The sequence below is a fragment of the Pezoporus occidentalis genome, unplaced genomic scaffold (assembly GCF_034315485.1).
Source record: "Pezoporus occidentalis ecotype Australia unplaced genomic scaffold, CSIRO_AGI_Poc_V1 ctg182, whole genome shotgun sequence".
In the NCBI taxonomy this organism is placed as follows: Eukaryota; Metazoa; Chordata; class Aves; order Psittaciformes; family Psittacidae; genus Pezoporus; species Pezoporus occidentalis.
Window position 1 is genome coordinate 766,609 of NW_026913662.1, and position 20,011 is coordinate 786,619.

At 38.0% G+C, this 20,011-nt stretch overlaps 1 protein-coding gene across 5 annotated transcripts in view; it reads left to right on the plus strand.

The window, feature by feature from the left end:
• Positions 1 to 20,011, plus strand: part of ANO4 (anoctamin 4) — a 218,144-nt gene that overhangs the window by 157,605 nt on the left and 40,528 nt on the right. For all 5 annotated transcript variants that reach the window (XR_009964174.1, XM_062615474.1, XM_062615476.1 and 2 more), the window contains 6 exons: positions 3,088 to 3,194; positions 5,094 to 5,149; positions 5,666 to 5,787; positions 12,182 to 12,316; positions 13,066 to 13,162; positions 13,675 to 13,735. Coding sequence is in view for 4 of the 5 variants with exons in the window: in XM_062615474.1 (XP_062471458.1) it covers positions 3,088 to 3,194; positions 5,094 to 5,149; positions 5,666 to 5,787; positions 12,182 to 12,316; positions 13,066 to 13,162; positions 13,675 to 13,735 (578 nt within the window). In the remaining variant the exon portion in view is untranslated. The remainder of the gene's footprint in view (positions 1 to 3,087; positions 3,195 to 5,093; positions 5,150 to 5,665; positions 5,788 to 12,181; positions 12,317 to 13,065; positions 13,163 to 13,674; positions 13,736 to 20,011) is intronic.

Here is a 20,011-nt window from a genome sequence, read left to right on the forward strand (position 1 = left end):
AAATGTTTATCTACAACCAGCTTGGAAGTGTCTTTGGCTCTGGCTCCTGTGAACTGAAATTTGAAGGGTGAGATTCTCCATAGACTGAGGAAGTCTTTCTCCTCTGAATTCCTCACTGAATGCTGGAGAGCATGAAATAGCCTTGATGGCTATTCTAGGCATATGGATTTACCACCCACACTCTCAAAGAAGACTATCTGAAAGGAGCACAAATGTTTTGGGGAAAGAAATGCCCATAAAGAGTAGGAGAGAAGGGTAGTGTTAAAAAAGGAAGTCCTACACTGAAGTGCGTGATCCTTACCTGACAAGAGCAATTCCTGTGATTTTTGAGATAAACTTAAACCTTCCTGGCATTGTCCTAATTTATGTCAACATTCAAGTGGGATGTTGTAACACATAGTTACAAGTGCTTGAGATATTCTCAACCTTTCAATGCCTCCCACTCATGTCTGCCTGTTCTTGTTTCCTGTGCCAGATATCCCTTCCCCCCTGGTTATGGTGATACTGTTCTTTCTGGGGCTACTCTACAGACACTTTCACAGAAATTACCTAAGTATTTGACTTAAACCCTGTGATTTTTATATTAAAAAATAGGTGAGAATTCTTTTTAACTTTTGCATATGCAATTGCATCCCAAAACTCCTTTTTGGTGAACTGTAGCACCTCTTCTGCATCCATGTCTCCATGAATAATGTTGGAAAACACTGAAGAACATGTCTTTGGCCTGCCCTAGTCATGATGAATTCTCCTTCTCCTCTCCCCCTCCTGCCATCAGATGTATTGCTGGCACAAGGCTAGGCAGGGCAGAACCTCTGCAGCACTTATACATGTGTTTTTAGGACTGTTTTAGCTTGTTCTGGCAGTTATTATACTGAGGTGTTGACATCTGCATCACAGACACATGATTATTCCTTCTTGGACATGTGAAATCAAAAGCTATAACACAATTGCTAAATTTACAAATGAATGCAAATGACAAAAGTGCTTTTTTTAAACAGGTAGTTTTTTTTTATAAGATCACATAGTGTTTGATTTTTTTGCCCTTTTTTCATTCATGGCTCATGAAAATAGAAGTAACTGAATCCAGAAAAACTTGTTTAGAAAAGTTTTGAAATAATTGCTTGTAGTTGCAATACAACATAGCCATGATAACAAGTGGAAAAAATAACTTTATATGACAAGGAAAATAGATTAACATTATTGGTGCTAGCTGGATCAATGTTACTAGTTTCCTAGATAAGGTGATTCATTTTTCAGTTGATTCCTACAGGAACTCATAGCTAAGTCAGAATGAAAAATTACTGTGGTGGTTTGATTTCATAAGTTATCTTCACAGTTCTTTAACATTCAGTGCAGTCTGGGAGGTGAGATCTTGGAGACAAAAGTCAGACATTAAAAGAAAATGAAACAAAGTGGGAAAACCACTAACTGTTAGTTTCTGGCTTACTACTGTCTTTCTTTTCATTTGTTTGTGCTGCCACTAAAACAACCTATACTAAAACAACTAATACAGAGGTCCATCTTCAGCTGGAAATAATGCTATTCTGTCTGCTTCAGAGTTTAGGTTGGCTTTTTATCTGATTAAGACTTGTATGATGACAGTATTTCCTTATCAAAATCCTTCTAGTTATTATTTTGCATTCTGAACCCTTTCAAATAAATTTGGTACAGATGTAGCTGTCTCGGAGATAAGCAGAGTCTTACTTTATAAGTATCAACAGCTTGAAATGAAATAGCGGCTCAAAACTGTGTCTATACAGAAAAGGCAGTGGCCAGTGCACACAGATGTTCTATGCTGTTTGGTAGCAGTCCATTGTTAAATTCGCACACACTTAGTGGTCAGTAGCCAATATGAATAAATCAAATCACCTTCACTGTAGGATGCTGTAGGATGCTGTAGAACATGTAGGACTTTGGGATTAGTAGGGATGTGGAGGAAGCAGGAAGTACAGTATTGATTAGCTTGTGGACACACAAATGACCTGTAAGTATCTGGGGTGGAGTAGGAAAAGAGACATGAGATAGTAACCTCTAAATAACAGGTTTCATTAACTATGGTGCTCTTGGAGCAACTTGTCTTTTATACCTCTGCTTTGGGAATTGCCTTTGAAGCCAAACATAAAAAACTTACAGATTGTCTTGTATGGAAAATTCAGCAGAGAATTTTGTTAATAAAGAGGGAGCATATGGATTCCCCAAAGTCTAGAGGTTGGACTTCTTGCCTGTATTTACAAATGACAGAAGCTGCAAAGCCATGTATGATTTCTGAGTCTATTCTGAAGCACTACACACCTCAAGCCACTGTAAGAATTCTTTAGCAATATTTAATTGACAAGTTAAAACAATATCTCCAAACACTTATTTTTTTTGCCTTTTTCCAGTAATTATAGTGATAGGCTAAAATATCTTCTTTGCTTTGAGTATGTATATTGGGATTAAAAAAATCTGTTTAAAATATACTGTGCCAACCAATGCAATCAATACAACATATTCTGTGACTTTTTAATTTTTAAATTTCCTGGACTCATCACTATTCTGGCTAAGCTATTAAAGCTACATTCATGTGTAACTGTATGTAGCTTCCAAAAGCTAATTTTCTACTCTAACTTCCAGGACCAAACATAGGAGGAAATAATATTTTTCATTTGTAACATAGTATTTGATTTGCAGTAAGGGAGGTTTCCAAAGTAGATTTTTCCATCTGACTCTTAATGTAAAGCATGATAAAGAAGCCTGAAATAGAAATCAAATGTAAATTTCTATAGTTGCACCTATAAATCATACTATTTTGCAAATTTTTGTGCAAGTACTTTGTAGTTTTCAGTGAATTATCTAAAAGCAATGCTTAACATAATGAATGCTTAAGTATCTTTGATATTTCTTCACACTTCTCCATGTAATTCTTTGTTAGGGAATGAATACTGTTACTGACATTGTCTCATTTAATCTGGTGTCCTTTAATCTTCCTTGCACTTGCTCACATAGTGGAGATTTTTAGTGTACTATAGAATGTAATGGAACTCAGTATTTGCTTTCAACATGCTACTGTATATTTCTGAGATGTTTTTTGTTTGTATTTTTATATAGCTTCATCATACACAACAAAGAAACTTTCTTCAATAATGCTACAAGAAGTAGAATTGTACACCATATCTTACAAAGAGTGAAATATGAAGAAGGAAAAAATAAAATTGGTAAGTGCTGAGCAATGTGCTTTTCCCACCGGAAAAAAAAGAGAAGTCTGCCTGAACTTAGACTCTTCTGCTTCATTTTTAATCACCTCAGTTTTGATCTGTTTACATCTCACCCACTGCGTTTGTAGGGGTTTTGCCTGAAAGACCTTATCATTTCCTTGTAATATCAGGCTGTTTCCACAGGCACATATGTCACCACATGGGATTTATCACTTCTGCAAGGAAAGAGAATGACTTAAGCAAGAAATATTTCTGGATTAAGAGCTCTGGAGAAACAGATAGAATCATGCAGAAAAGCTTTTATTCCTTCATAAAAATGTCTTTGAAAGGATAGCAAGATTTGTGATTCTGTACATCTCAGTCTGTAGTGCTTCTCCCTAAATACCTCTCCACCCCTAAGGGAGATGGAAGGCTCTGCATCTCTGTAGCTACTTTAAGTCAAAAGGATGCCACACATAACAGTCGCGTCACTTTCAGATAGAGGTTGGAGTGGACCTTTGGAAAGGCACATATGTAGATCTAGGAGAGCAGGCAGTGGCAGAAGAGAGATGGAGTAAAAAACATTGGCCATCTTCTGTCTTGTGATGAAGGACATACTGCTTGAGTACCAGATAGAGACTGGGGCATCACAGAGAGGCAATCCCCATAAAACTCTGCAGCCCACTTAATTTCCTTGCTGTTGAAACCCTGTCCTTCCTCAACCTGTAGAGAAACATCCCAGAACTTGTGTCTTCTTCGTTTCCTGGAATGAAGGCTGTAATAGCTCTGAGAATGACTCTGAGCAAAGGGGAGAGAAGAAAGGGAAGAATTCATGCATGCTTGCAGACATTGCATCTAGTACACACACTAGCAGTCCCTGCCTTCCTCAAGAGCCCAGACTCCCTCATATATCTACTTGTGTTGTACCTATCATGAACACAAGTATGGGCTGATGACTGGGCAGAGCAAAGATCTGTACAGGTTTTGGTTTTCTGCCAGAGACTCTGGGAGAAAGCATATTCTGCAAGCAGATACTAATGCAATCTCTGAAAGTGCTATCTGTGTTGAATTAGTACTTCTCATTGCTGTGTTCTTGTTGCTATCGTTCCCCTGTGAATTAGGAAAGGAATCAGGACTCTGCCTCTCAGTCAGTGCGGCCCAAATGCCTTCAGGCTGTTAGTACCAGTATTTAGTTTTGCATTGCCTGATAGTTGTTCAGTCCTATTTTGGTGACTTTCCAAGTGACAAGTGCCCGCATCTCAGCAATCATTCGTTATTTCTTTCAAGGTTCTCATTAAAGAGGGAGAAGGCCTGACCAAGTGGGGTGTACGATTACTTTTTATGTGCCAAATAGCAGTCCTTTTGGCTCAGGTTCAAATGTATTTTCTGGTCTTACACTACTGCAGCCTGTCTTTTTCCTGTTCTATCCCTTAGTCCAGCAGATTTTATAAGACATAAACTGAACATGTTTTACAATGTTGCTGTTATATTAAGAGTTCCAGTTGCTTTACTGGCCTGCAGTTCAAAAATACAACGATCTTCTCTGAAGTTTTTGGCTCCCAGGAAAAACAGCCTTTCATCTAAATGGCTTCCTTAGACTACAATTTATGGAGTCAAACTTCAGCCCTGGTGTAAGGTCTTGATTTCACCAGTTACTCTAAAGATGGATTTGGCAAATGAATCTTTAAACTTATGACATAATAAATGATAAAAGATAATTAATATATGAACAAATCTTTGCTTGTATTATATATTAGTTCATCAAAATTTATAAAAGATTAACTTTTCTACATTTATATTTTACTGTCAATGGGCTTCAAGCTTCATTTAGCCAGCTTATTATGAAAATGTGTTTTGCTTTTTTCACTTAGAAGTTTTTCTGGTCCTATTGGTAAATAATTGGATGCTTTTGATTCTTAGGTCTGAATCGATTGCTCAGTAATGGCTCCTATGAAGCTGCATTTCCTCTTCATGAGGTATTTTTCTCAGTTTTTTTCTTTTTGAACAGACATTTTCCACAAAAATTCTTAGTTGTGTAATCATTTATTCTCAATCTTATTAATGTTATTACTCTCTTGCATTCTGTGTCTGGCTCTGACATCCATCCCATTTAGTAATGCTTTTTTTTTTTGGAATTTTTTTTCTTGCAAAAAGAGATGAGAGTGTTGGTTTGGATCTGCTCTGTAAAAAGTATTTGGGTTTGATAAATCAGTATGTTTTCACAGGGCAAATTATCATGCTGTGGTTTTCTCTTCAAGATTCTCCAGTTTATAGCCTTTGAGTTGAACATCATTTATCATAAATTTCTTAGGAAGAATAATCTCAAATCTTACTGAGGTCAGAGGAAATTCTCCTTTTAATGTCATATTTAGCTTTTGGAGCACAAGGATGGAGTTTGCATAACTTGTGTTATCCATACTACTAGTGCAAGAGATTTCTTAGATATTCTTTTTTGCTGCTGCTGTTCATTAATATCCAAATTTGTGTTGTAGGGAAGTTACAGAAGTAAGAATTCAATAAGAACCCATGGGGCAGAAAACCACAGACACCTGCTCTATGAGTGCTGGGCTTCCTGGGGAGTGTGGTATAAATACCAACCACTGGATCTCGTGAGGTAAGACTTTCCTGCTGTTAGTATGTCCCATTATAGGTGCTTTGAGCATAACTTATCTCTTATAAAAATAAAAATAAAAAAACAAACAAAACAAAACATGAAAAGCTCAGTTGAATTATATTGTTTTTAATAAGTGATCCTGAGGTCATGGGAATTCGTTGATGCCACTGTAGGAGGAGTTGAAAGTGAAGAAAGTTTCCATCTAGAATTCCTTGGCACCATGATTTCAAATGAAGGGTTTGCAGAATATTTAAGAGAACAAAAAAAAGAAAGAGAAATCTGTGGAGGCTGGGAAGACTTGGTTGCATGACTGTCCACTGAAGTAGTTCTTCCTCCTCAGAGCATGGTTTGGTGAAAAACAGGCTCTTACTGACTAGAACATCTTTTCTACTAAAAAGCAGCCATGGAAGGAACCCTAGATGAAGTTTAATAATGTTTACAAATGGTACAGAGTAGAGTTTAAAAGTGTGCTATTGAGTTCAGCAGCAATAGTGGTAGGTGGGTAGAAGTCTCTCCAGTACCATCTCTCTTAAACCCAGTCCAGCTACATCACCACAGCCTGGATTTGTATTCTCCTCCTCAGAGCATGGTTTGGTGAAAAACAGGCTCTTACTGACTAGAACATCTTTTCTACTAAAAAGCAGCCATGGAAGGAACCCTAGATGAAGTTTAATAATGTTTACAAATGGTACAGAGTAGAGTTTAAAAGTGTGCTATTGAGTTCAGCAGCAATAGTGGTAGGTGGGTAGAAGTCTCTCCAGTACCATCTCTCTTAAACCTAGTCCAGCTACATCACCACAGCCTGGATTTGTATTCTTCTTGGAAGTAGCCTGCAAAGAAGAAACACTGAGAAAGCCTAAAAGTGACTCCAAATTCTTATAGCTTTTTTAAATATATTTTCAAATAGGCTTGCATGCGCTGAGGATTACATATTTTTTTATGCATACAGAGAGAGCCATAGCCTTTACTGGTCATGTTGGCAGAAGTATTATTGGGCATTGGTGGGCTTTTTCTACTTGAAGAGAGGCATATGAAGCTACAAGGGCCTATTAATAAAGTCTTAAGATGTATGGAGGTCATAGAAAATATTAAGATACTGGCCATTGGGAAGGGTCATACAGAGAATGCAATTGGTCCAGCATATTAATTTCCCCCTTTATAAGTCCTGTAACTGACAGAAACCTTTGTTTTTATAGATTCTCAAAACTGTTTCCAGATGAAAGACTTGTAGAGGGTGGCCCTGGAGATGGACGGTGTTATTGACTAAGGCCATATAAAACCTCTCCATTTCATTAAATAGGAGATGTTCAATTTCCATGGATAAAAAGTTCACAGAGAACTGTAATTAAAAAATTTTACTGAGTCATATAATCTTTAAAATGCTTTAGAAAACAAATTAAAGTATTTGAACCTCATAACTTAATCCTGAAAGCTTCTTATTTCTTTTTTAATCCGCTGGCCTGTACAGAGCTACAGAATTTGTGTCAAATTACACTATGGAAATTGCTCATTTGCAAAGGAGCCAAAAGGTTTTTTTATGTTTAATTTTGCAGTAAGATATTAATGTGACAGGATAAACAACTTATCTCAACAGTGTTTTTTAATCATTTGTCCGTAGTGGTCAAGGCTCCTGTTCTTCATCAATATTTCTTGTTTGTGAAAGTTCTGTTGCTCCAATATCTGGAAGGTTTTTTAAGCATGCAAATAAATAACAGAATGAGTGAAGTTAGATGTAATTGTTCTGGATCTTGGTAGCAGCCTGCTTGAGTAGCCTGGGTTTGCTGTTTAAGATTTTGTAAGATGCTTTAGTTTTTCATCAGGCAGTGACATCCACAGATTTTTACACAGTCATTTTATAAAACAAAAGCAGCAATCAAAATGGCAGTCTCCCTGGCTGAGGTCATGGTGTCCTGCACCTGTGGTGGTCCAGAATAGGCATTTACCCAAAGAGGAGGGGGCAGGGGGAGCTGTGAGGCTCCCTGGGCATTGACAGCAACGTGAGTCTCAGGAGCCTGCTGTTTGCTGCCTGGATTGCAGCCGTGGCTGCAATGAATTCACTGAAAGAGGGGTGACAGGAAAGGGGAGGGAATGCCTTTTTCTTCTCACTTCACAGGTGCTAGATCCCTCGCATTTCCTTAGCTCCTGCTGAATATTCTGTGTCTACTGCCACTCTCAGCAGCTCACACGTCTGGTAAGCTGGAGGTTTTTCCTTGAAGAGCTGTCAACACCAGCAAGACCTGTTGTTCATTTCACTCAGAGGTATCTCAACGTGCAGACTTTAAACAGAAGATTTTTTTAGTACCAGGTCTGCAGCAGGAGCAACATTTTTATTTTTTTCCCATGTGAACAGCTATGTGGGGTGTGCTTGAAGGGAGTAGTCTTGCCATCTGTACTAAAGGAATGGATGGATGTTAGTTCTTCCACAGACACTGGATCAGAATTTACAGCTGCTAGCTGGCATTCCCCTTTATTATATGCTTTAGAAAGGCTAAGGAGTACACTAGGTAAATTATCTCATTAACAGATATGATATTTCCACCTTAAAGTCAAGTTGCCACAATAGGAAGAGAAATTGTTTATACTTTAGTGCTGTTCTATTTTTCCGTTAGCTGTTTTAGAGGCCTTAGATCTCTCACGCTGTCAGTCTGGTGCCTCCCAGATTTCGTTTAATCTCATCAGCTGGCTGTTATGGAGGTACTAGTCACTAGAAATAAATGGGGAAAAGTAATTTGAGGGGAATTGCATGATCCTGCTTTCACTCTGCTTTGAAACGTGGCAGTATGAAGGCACAGACTTGGCACATTTGCAAAGGCAGTATTATTAATCAGCAGATGTGGTATCATGATTTTAATTACACTTTTGTTAGAATCTAGCATCCATAGTCACTTTACAGGAATAATTTAAGATCCTTAGAATTGATAGCAATTGGAAAGAGGCAGGACTTACATTTATATGCTCTGGGACAACCTAAATCAATGGAAACAGTTGCAGTGATTCCTGAGCACTTTGGATCGCTGCTGCTGTCCTCTAAGCTGTGCACAAATTGCTCCTCCTGCTGCTTGTGCATGTTATTTACAGGAGAAAAAGGGAGGGGAAAATGTATTTATAAAGTGATGGTAAACTTACCTAAATGAACCTCAAGACAAAGCTAATACCCAAGTAATTTGCATTTAACTCCATGTTTACATTAAATGACTTGTTTGTAAGCTGACAACTCCCTTTCAACCTGCTGCCATAACATGAGATCTTCATGTGATCAAAACACCTGTTGGAAAGCCCTAGCTCCCTCACAACTTGTTTCTGTGATGTAAAAAGTTCTGCACAGGATTTCATTCTAACCTGCAAAAGGATTAATGAGGATAGGTATGTTCTTAGCTTGAATCTAAACCTGCCTGTGTTTTAGTTCCATGACTTCCTTGTAGGCATCCTGAAAGCAAAAGATTCTATAATGAAGGTTGTTAAACACAGAATAGTCTGAAATTTTTGTGGCTTAATAGTTTTCAAAAATGTGCCTTATTGATAAACACTGAGATTGAAATCTTGGCCCAGTTGAGTCAGTGATAGTTCTACCATTGGAAGGGTGTGAGGGGAGAGACAGTTCATCATTAAGGTAGGTGATGGGCTAGCATAAAATTGAGAAGCTCAATTTATTTTTTTATTATTATTGGAAAGGTACAGCATATATGAGGATAGGAGAGATTAATTATTCTATTAGGTGCTTGGGGGGTTATATCTGCTTTTTAGGTTAGCTGTGGAGGAAATGTTCTGTAGGAGAACAATCAAAGAAACAAATCATTTTTTCCTATTCTTATTAACCATCTGAAAAATTGGATGGTAATAAGTTAACAAAGTTAACAAAAATGCAAATGTTTACTAGTGTTGGAAAATTTCAAAGAGGCTTTCAAAGAGCAAAGTGATAACAGGTTAAATTTGGGTATAAATAATGCACAGTGATGCACCCTAGAATTCTTCACGTACATTACTGATTTCTGGCTAAAGCACCAGCATGAAGGTAAAAGAACTGCCACCACTTTGGAGAGCTGTATGAGATTTCTGTTCTGTATGTAGTGACAGAGAAGAAGCAGAGCTTGTTTTTGTCTTTGGTGCAACTTCAATGGAATGAGTGGCAAAGGTATCTCTCAACCACCTCTGTCTCCTGAGGGTCAAGATGATCCAGGCTAACTCAATTGTGGATTAGAATTAATGTGGAACTGCTGTGAACATGGCAACTAGGAAGGTCTCCAATGACCTTGTTACGGCCATAGTTTGTTCCTGTAGCACTCAGCCCATAAGCACTCTGTTCGTATTTCTTCTGAGCAGAGGTTTACAGAAAAAATATGCTATGGGTTCATAAGAAATTAAATATTAACTTGATCCTGGTGCAAATTACAGTAGTACAACCTGTAGAATACCAGTTGTGAAGCAAAGGGCAACTCACAAATGTCCTCAAATCCCTTTTCCTTACATTGCAGAGATTTGGGTTCCTCCCCATCATGTCCATTCTTCTTTATGCAGACACTGAACTTTGCTTGGTCCTTCATTTACGATGAAGCTGCTTGATCTCTAGATCAAAAAAGAGTACTATGATTTGCGCCATTTAGAAGGAAAGGTCCAGCAGGATAGGAGATGAAGTTTGTCATTAATGTCTTTTGACTTGGGCAGTGGAACAAGGAAGCATTCATCCTTGAATGTAGAGAATGAAATAAAAACTCTTGATGTTAGGTTTACTTCACTAATTTGAGCTATGTATATGGAAAAAAAAAGAGATCATAAACATTCAGTGGAAGTAATCTTGAAATGTGAGCCTGCCTTTTCAGTGTAGCAGGCACAGTTTGACATCCTAGGTGTCAGGAAAATAACTAGGCCAAAGGGTTCACTAACACTCTAAAGTGAGGGCTCAGAAAGCATTTTCCAGTGTGTCTTTTTACAGCCATACCTGTTGTCCTTGTCAGAGCTGAGTATGTTGCTGTTAGCTTATCACCTCTTTATCCTGTAAATCTGAGTTTCTGTTGAATGTCAGAAAAACAAAAACCATGTGATCTGGCTTCTCATACAGAACTGGTGAACTCAAATGATAATAGTGTAGGTCAGTATCATTCAACAGAGCATGAGCTCAGCCCAGACACATATTGCTCACACTGGAAATTTTTCATTTTCATTTGAAAACTGATGATTTTGTCCATTCCAGACCAAGCTTTTCTTTCTCTTCTCCACTGCCTCCAGCCCTAGAGCCCATCATGGGTCCTTTTCTCCTCACTGTGAAAGGTTAACCAAAGATGTTTTCTGGTAGCATAAAGGAGCCAGCAGTGCTGTCTTTCTGCGTTCTTTGTCTCTGGACAGATCAGAAATTGCATCGTTAATGTAAAAGTGGGTTTTCAACAGCAGCTATTCTCAAATTCAGTTGATATCAAGCTTAAGTTTTCTGTAAAGTCTGAAATGCAAGAATATCATCTTACCTCATTCTTTAAAACTAATCTTGCAAATAATCTACTAAAATATTCATTGTAATCATGATAATTTCATATTGATTTGTGAAGCATCCTAATCTAATCAACATCCTACTGTGTACAAGACTATCAAATACAAGGCAATGCATGAGCCTGTTCTTATGCTGGTAAATTCAGCAGGGTTTTTTGTGTGTTTGATGTATTCTTTAACACATAAATAAAGGTTTGGTTGTGTTTAGGAGGAGGAAGAAAGTTAATGAATATTTAGCAAATAGGAGCTTCCTGGCCACTTTGCAGTTAGTTTTTAAGCAATATAGCTAACAAGTCAGGATTAATTCAGACTACTTTCCTCAAATCAGTGCAAGATGATGCATAAAGATATTGCTGGATCTCACTTGCACTTTATTTTCTTTTCCTCTGTGGCAGAATCATGAGATTAATTTTGCATGAACTAAGCTAAGAAAAGAAATAATCAAATGAAAATAAATTGGACTGGAGAATAACTTCTGTTAGCTAATTCCTTAGAAATAATTTGGGCCCAAATAATTTTTGCGGTTACACCAGTTTTAGTGACTAAATTAATTTCAGTGCAATTTCTTGGGAAGTACAGTTATACATCCAAAAGGCAAAGAGAGCCATCAGTTTCCCAGACACAAAGAACTTGCTTTTTAACATGAACTCAGTGTTTACTTCTGAAGTCTCCATTCATCTCACTATAAACTCGGGTTGTGAATTTTTAATATTTTTTTTCTAAGTTCTTTCCTAAGGCAGGTCTTTCAGTGTGGATCTATAAGCCAAGCTGCAGGCTTTTTTGTTTGGGGATTCAGACTCTGCTCTCTAATCTACTCTTCAGATATGATATAAATATTTACTTTCTATTAACAAGCAAGATTAAGCAGATTTATTCTAATTAGCAGGTAACTTCATTGTGTTGTGTTTTGTAACAGACGGTACTTTGGTGAGAAAATTGGGTTGTACTTTGCCTGGTTAGGCTGGTACACGGGGATGCTCTTCCCAGCTGCCTTCATTGGATTATTTGTCTTTTTGTATGGAGTCACCACTTTGAACCACTGCCAAGTCAGGTAACGTGGGCACTTTTATAAGGGAAATTACAGTAGTGGGTTATTATGAATAATTTAAGAGATCTTCATATGAATTGTTAATTATTTCATTTTGAACTATTGAATAAAAACTCAGGAAAAGACCGTGCTTGTTTCTCATAAGCTACCCGGTATCGAGCTTCCCTTGTTTTGTGCTCTGGAACTGGGATGAAAGGCAATGTTTCTTGCCCAGCTCCAGTTCCTGATGTTGCTGGCAACTCAGCATGAAGTAGGGAAAAAGTAGAACTCTTTTATTACCATAGTAACAGACCAGCAGAAGAGTGGGACATTTTTTACTGTCTTTAAGGCCTTTTCCAAAGATCCACCGCAGGGAGGCATTCTTCAGATGAAGAACCCCCGGGACCTTCTGCTGAGTGCAGCATCTCTACGTTCTTGAGACAAATGACAAGAATAAGTCAAACTTAACTTCATCTGCAGTCATGCCCACTCTCTTCTTACCAAAGGCCACTTCTGACTTAAGAAGAAGCTGGAAATGGTAAAGAGATACTGCTAGGCTAGCCATGAAGAGCTGGCCTCTGCAGTTAGGACTGTATACTCTGAAGTCTTAGATAGTCAACAAACATTAATTATACACATGCAGTTATGAAGATCTTGGCTTCAGTTACAGAACCAGTACTGTTCAACAAGTAGCTGTTAGTGAAACTTATCAATCCATTCTAAGACTTCATTGTGCATCAAGCTACTGATTTTTATCTTTTCTATTTTTCCAGTAAAGAAGTCTGCCAAGCTACAGATATCATAATGTGTCCTATATGTGATAAATACTGTCCCTTCATGAGGTTGTCAGACAGCTGCGTTTATGCCAAGGTACATTTTTAAACTATGCAATTAGAAATGCTTTCCTTGTAAAAGCATTCATTTTGCCTTTGCATTTGTCTTTAGTGATCTTGGGCAGATAAAATCTTGAAAGGACAGATAACTTCAGCTAATATTAACATTCATTGCCTTTTACCAAGACTTAGTTTGGGTTGTAAAACACTTGTTTGGGTTGTAAAACTTTAGAATGTAATTTGCACTTAGAGAGTCAGCAGTCCCAGAGGTCATGTCCTAGATGCACATGCTACGGTGTCCTTGGCATCAACCTTTATCTTATGATCCATCCTTTGTACATGGCTCCTTAAAATGAAAGCTTTCGGTCATACCCTGGCCAGGCTGGCAGACAGTCCTGTCAATGGGTGGTGCATTTCACATGTCAAGGGAAGGATCCTCAAGATTGTCAGTACAGGACAGCTACACTCATGATCACGTTTATTCTATTAGGTCAAAATAGAAAATAAAACCCTACCACACATTGATCATACTATTACTATATCCCTTAGGTAACCCACCTTTTTGACAATGGAGCTACTGTCTTTTTTGCTGTTTTCATGGCCGTGTGGGGTAAGTTTTTGTTTTGATATTAAGTAATTGCACAATCTTTTTCTTAAAGATTATGATGTAATGCAGGCCTTTGTAATTTCCAGTACACTTTTTTTTCAGGCACTGAGAAAACCAATATAGGCTTGATTCTTTTCTGTTTCTGCAAAAGGAAGATGGAAGTGATTGAAATCATATTTTTATGTGATAATAATTTTAATTAAAATAAAAACATGAATTCAGTATGTAGAGTCTGTGTGGATATATTCTGGAGGGGCTGTAATTGGTTTTCAGTCTGTTGGCACTGAGGCCTTTTCTCTGTTACTGTTCAGGACTTCTTTTAGCTTGGGTCATCTCAGTTTAGTGTGTCTACTAAAATGAATTAAGGTATTATTCTTCCCACTTTGCAGAAAGGCAGTAAACCTTAAATACGTGTAGGCTGGTTGTAATTAAAGCAAAACTGATGAAATAAATGAAAGATTTCATTGAATGACAAATTAATGCTAGAGCAGTCTAACTGTTGCCATGGAGTCTGATTTTTGCATATAGGACAGTTATGTATCCACCTCCACTATTTTCCCTACTGTGGTCTCATAGGCAGAATTGAAGGGAAGAGGAAACAATAATTTCTGGCAGCAGAAATGGTCTTTCAAACATGCCCTGAGCATGCTCAGGCTCTTAGCTCCTACCATGCCATTCTGAGAGGTTAACACCTTTAGAAAATAGATCATGAGGTGCCTCAAAAATGGCATCCATCTTATAGCTCCAGGAGCTTGAGCTAGTCTGATTTGGCCATTGCTCTTTCTCACACACCTCCAACTACTTTGGAAAGTTGTCCAAGTAATCCTTATAATCTGCATTTTAAACTGCAAATCTGTTTTGCACAAGAAATATCCAGGAGGCAACATTTGAGCAGCCAGGATAACATAGATTAGCCTACCAGTCTGTCCAGTTCCTTCCTCCAAAACTACGTTTTTGCCTTAGTTAACTAATTAAATTAGACCATACACCAGTCAGGCCTATTGGTATACAGCATATGTAATATTGGGAGTATTAAAATATCACAAATCACCTTCAAGAAAAAACTCACAGATCTTACAATTTAATGTTTTTCCTTGTTTTTTTACCTTTGTTTTAGGGCTATGTCAGAGCTCAGAATCACCAAAAATTTCTAAGCCTTAAAGATTTTTTAGATGTTTACGCAGCTTTTCCAACCCTTTTCTCAATGTGCTCACTGAAGTTGAGAATTTCCAAGACAGTTTAGAGGCAGAGACTTCCATCTCAGCTCAATAGGAAAATCGAGGGGTTAACATTGTTGAATATTTATGTCATTGTTCCTAACTGCTGGTGAGCATCTCTTTGGATTACAGCTTTTGGCAACAGTGCCTTTGTTCCTCCTAAAGAGTAACACTGCTTCCATGAAACAGCTGTACTCCCAGGGTTGCACCTGTGTCTTAGCATGGCCCAGAGCCAGGGCTGTAGGAAAAGAAGCTCTAGTAAGGGGAGTTGCTCACTCAGATGACTGTGCCTGATCCTGCCTTGTAGTTGTTGTGTGGGAGAAGGCTAAGCTGTCCCTAGCTGACAGGAGCTGCACCTCACTTTGGGTAGCCTTGCATTCTTCCCCCTCTTTCAGCATCCCTGTCAGACTCCCAGACCCAATTCCCCATGGGAATATCACCACACCAGTGGAGAAGGACTCCAAAATACACTGTCCATCCATGCATCTCCAGCACCTAATCCCGCAGAGAGAGATGAATTGGTTTGTGGAGAAGAGACTATAGGACAGCAGCTGGGCTGAGAGATTTCCTCACCACTTTTGTTGGCTTACATTGTGCTTGTGAGCTTGCTGCCAAGAGGGATGCAGGGACAGGAATAGGAACAAGGTTGCAAGCATAGGTTATGGACTGGGGAATCGGGTGATCCTGTGTTTCCACCCAGACTGTACTTTCATGAATAATACTTTGCTCAGACAACAGTGAAATTGTGGAGATATTTTCCGTACAGTTAGGGCTAAACCAGCATCAGAGCAAGGAAAGCCACACTTTCCAGGGATTTTATGGTACTATATATATAAGTTCGCTTACCTCCTGTCCTAAATGGATTTTCAGTTTGCAGTAAGCCTATTGGCAGCTGCAGGCATTACCATCATCTCAGTAAATCATAGGGGAAGAGAAGAAACAATGATAGGAGTTTAACTGTGGGAATGTTTTTTTTCTGTCAGCATGAAACAACTGGCAAGTGCATGGTAAATTGGCTGTGAAAGCTTCAGCCTTCTAGATGCTTCAGTTTGACTGACACTAGCATATAAAAAATTATGGCAGTGCTTTTAAAAATAGAGAATGAAAGCAAAAAAAGGCAGCTAGAATTGTGTTACCTCTTTAGTCTGAACTTAGCCACTGTCTTATTACCTAAAATTCCTCCTTCACTGCCTTTAAATCCATTAGTGAACTCACATCTTGAAGGAGAAGCTTCAGCCATTTGCTTGATGTTCTCAAAACCAGGCATGTTCAGGTTGGGCTTTCCATGAAGACGTGATCTGTATGGAGGCTTCCTCTTTCTACTCTAAAGACATCTTTAATTGATGGAGAAAGAGGGTTGCTCCCTTTTTAAATAGAAATAAAATGTTTCTTCAAATGATGAGCAAACTGCTGTGGCCAGGCTAGGGAGATGCATTACCATGACAAATATCAGTTTGAGCTGTTTGATTTGTGGAGCAGCAGTAGGCCTGGCTGTGGGACTCTGAAGCAGAGGGACTCATCTTTTATAGTGCTTAGATGTAGGATAAGTCAGTCCCATCAAAGAAAGGTTGGAATTATCAAGTGCACCAGGAGACATTGGAATAGAGAAACACTTTTCTTCAAAAAATATATTGACCCATCACCTCACTTATTGTATTTCTGCCTGGTTTAAGCAAAGTTCTATGTAAGAATTAAAGTAATTGATACAATAGGAAAAAATATTATACTTACTAATGTATTCCCAAAAGACATAGGACTTAAGACAACTTTCATTTTAAACTGGTGTAGCAAAGGCAAAAGGTAGTCTCCCTTAGGTACACTGGTGATATTCACTGGTAGTTTGTATAAGCTTTTCTGTACTGGAGCTTCTGTTGAAGGGAAAACCCTTTCAAAAGGGTTGAAGCTATGAAGTGCTGTGGTTTAAAGGAAGCAGCAAGTCCCTGTAAACACTAATACTTTTTTTTTTATTGGTGAACAGATTGTTGTTGATTCTTACTGAGATGTCATCATCTCAGAAGCTGAAAAAGAATTCTTCCTTTTGTGAATCTCTAATCCTGATGGTATTTCCAAACGTTCAAAGCTTTCAAAAAGAGGAGAGCAGTAGCATTTTGTGTATTTCTGTGGTAGAGGGAAACACCTACACTTTGCCCTTTATGTATACTTTGAGATGTGTCAAGCCTGATGAAAAGGTAGGTCCCATTTCTAGGAAAAACTCCTCTCTTTTTATTGTTTGAATTGGATTCTTGCCAAAGACAGAAAGTGACAGATGGTCATTGTAAGTAAATGTTGACATTTAAAATTCAGCAAAAATTCATTCTCAGAAACAAATCTAGGTAAATTTGATAATCAGTTGGTTCCCAGTATGTTGCTGTAAACCCAGATGGAATTGTAGTTTTGCTTTTCCAGTTGAAGTACTGGGGAATGTGAGCACAAAGATGTCACTGTCTAGATGTTTCCTGAAGCTAAGTAGCAAAGTTCTGTAACTGTCCAATAGGAGAATTCAGCTATTCATAATTTCTAATGCTTTGTTAAAGACAAGGTGGGCTGATGGTAATTTCTCTGTCTCTACATATCTTTGGGAGACTAAGGGACACAAGAAAAGCCCTTTTTGACATTTCTAGTCTACCTAGAAGCATGTTTCCTTTGCTAAAGGAAGTAGCTTTAGAACACTTGCTGAAGGGCAAACTTGGGAGGAGAAAAAAGGCCTGGCATGAATAATTTAACACCATTTTTTTTTCAAGCAATAAGAAATGCCAACGTAAAACATGTTTTTCCAATTATATCAGTTAGTCTAATAGAAGGTATTACTTGCCTGCAAACCTTGGCTCTAGAATAAAACATTCGCATTGATTTGATCTCTGAGAAGACAGAATTTAAGGAGGTTCTTCAGCAATATTCCTGGTGTACAGAATATATTCTGTAAGTCAGGATGGATATATTAAATGAAATATAATAAAGAAAGGATTTCTGAGAGAAGTTCAGGATTAAGCTATTTGCTGTGAGAGGCCATTTGCATAACTAGATAAGATCACAACTTGTTTCAAAAGTATCTGAGGAAGTTATGTTAAGACAGCTGTTTGTGCAAGTGGGCGTTGAGGACTGAGCGGCAAGGCTGAGCTCTGAAGCAGGGCAAGTACAGTATAGAAAAAGCTAAAAAAAGACCTGGGAGTTAAGGCCAATGCGAAATTAAAAATTCCAAGCAAGATAATTTTGAGAACTCTCAACATCTGATTTAAACATACCAATAGGAAAATGGGAGAAGGGTAAGTACAACTGTGTCGTGTTGAGCTGTCAAAGTCAGAAAAGAACGTTGAAGTGTAATGTAGGGTATTAGTGATTACTTGACTAGAGAAGAAACAGAGACATTTCAAAATGCAGTACTTTTTAGAAGACCTCAGTAGTACAGTGAATCAATCAAAGATGGTTATTTATAGCACATTTTTAAATATCTATCAAGGGAGAAGTGCATACTGACCTGGATAGAAGACAAAAGGTATAGCACAGTAAAAGCTGAAGCAGCGCTGAGTAGATCATCCTATTTGCTACTTAATTATTTGACAACTAGCTCTGTAAGCAAGCTTCGGGAGCTGCACCTATTTACTCTAGCAGGTGCTAAATATACAAAATATAATATGCATAGTATAGTTTTGTCACTCCATGTTTGTGAAAAAAAGAGAAGAAAAAAAGTATGTTTCAGCACAGATGTACCTGAGATGTTCATGACTGTGGACTCATACGTCCACTTCAGTCCTTCTTCAAGCTGTTTTTGGAATGGAAACAGAGTGGTAGTAATCAATCAGGCTTGTTTCTCCAAGGTCTCTGAAAAGTGCAGGGCTGCTTGTTTAGCCTGTACAAAATAATTCAATATGAGCTGACAGGAAAGAAGCAGCTCCACCAGAAGACAAGTTGAGGAATGAATAATGTGGTGGTTCAGCCACAGAAGAGCCTTATTAGCACTTATCAGTTATCCAAACTGATCATACTGCAGTTATTACAGAAAGTCATAGAAACATTAAGCTGAGGAGATTGAATTGACTTTATTAGGTTAAATCAAAGCAGCTGGTTACCTGGTGTAACATAACTCCAGATTTCAGACAAAGGATAATGTGATGTAGGAAAATGCCTTCAAGCCAAATATCTGCCTCCTTAGACATGCTTTTGATATCTTATCTGCTCACAGTGCTCATTTTCTAAGTATATCTTAGCCACATTGGCATGCATTACAACATAGTAATTCTTACTGGCTAAAAGTTCACTTTCCCTAAACTGGCACCAGTGCATAGTATCATGCCACGTCATCATCAATATGTGGCAATAGCGCAGATAGTCCATTAAGATGTTTTTAGGACTGAATGTAGAATACATAGCCAGGGTATTGTGACACTGTTACAGCTGATACCATGCTAGCTCATGAACAGAGAAGTTTATGTTTGCTGTGGTTATCAGCCTGATGCTTTTCAGTGATCAATAAAGACACAAACCTCACAGTGTCTTTCCATTGATTTCTGTTAGCTTTAGACATCTTCTATGTTCTTTTAAGAAAGCAACTAATAATAACTAAAAATAAACATAAACAGACTCAGTATTAACCTCCAGAATATGAAGATACTGTTTTATGACTGAGTGCTTCCTTGATTGTCCTTCCTATCACAAAATAGAAACACAGTCATTTATAGGCATATTACACAAAATAGAAACACAGTCATGTATAGGCATATTACAATATCTTGAATTCTATCAGTAAGGGCTGTGCAGCACAGAATGTTGAAAATGCCATATGTTAATGCCACACCATATATATACACTCATGTAGTGTAAAAAAAATGGTCTGGATTAGACAGGTGTAAAATAAGAGTTCCCATTTCCTCAGCTAATACTCTACAGATTTGCATGTGCAGTGTAATGTGCTTCCTCTGGGTACTGGTTTCTGTGCATTTTAAATGGTCTTCAAAGGAAAGTTACTGCTTTGCCTACAATAGCCCCAGGAAACCTTTTGCTTCATCAAAAATCTGCTATATCTAGTAATGATGACTCACAGGAACAATTTTATTCTCTGAGAGTC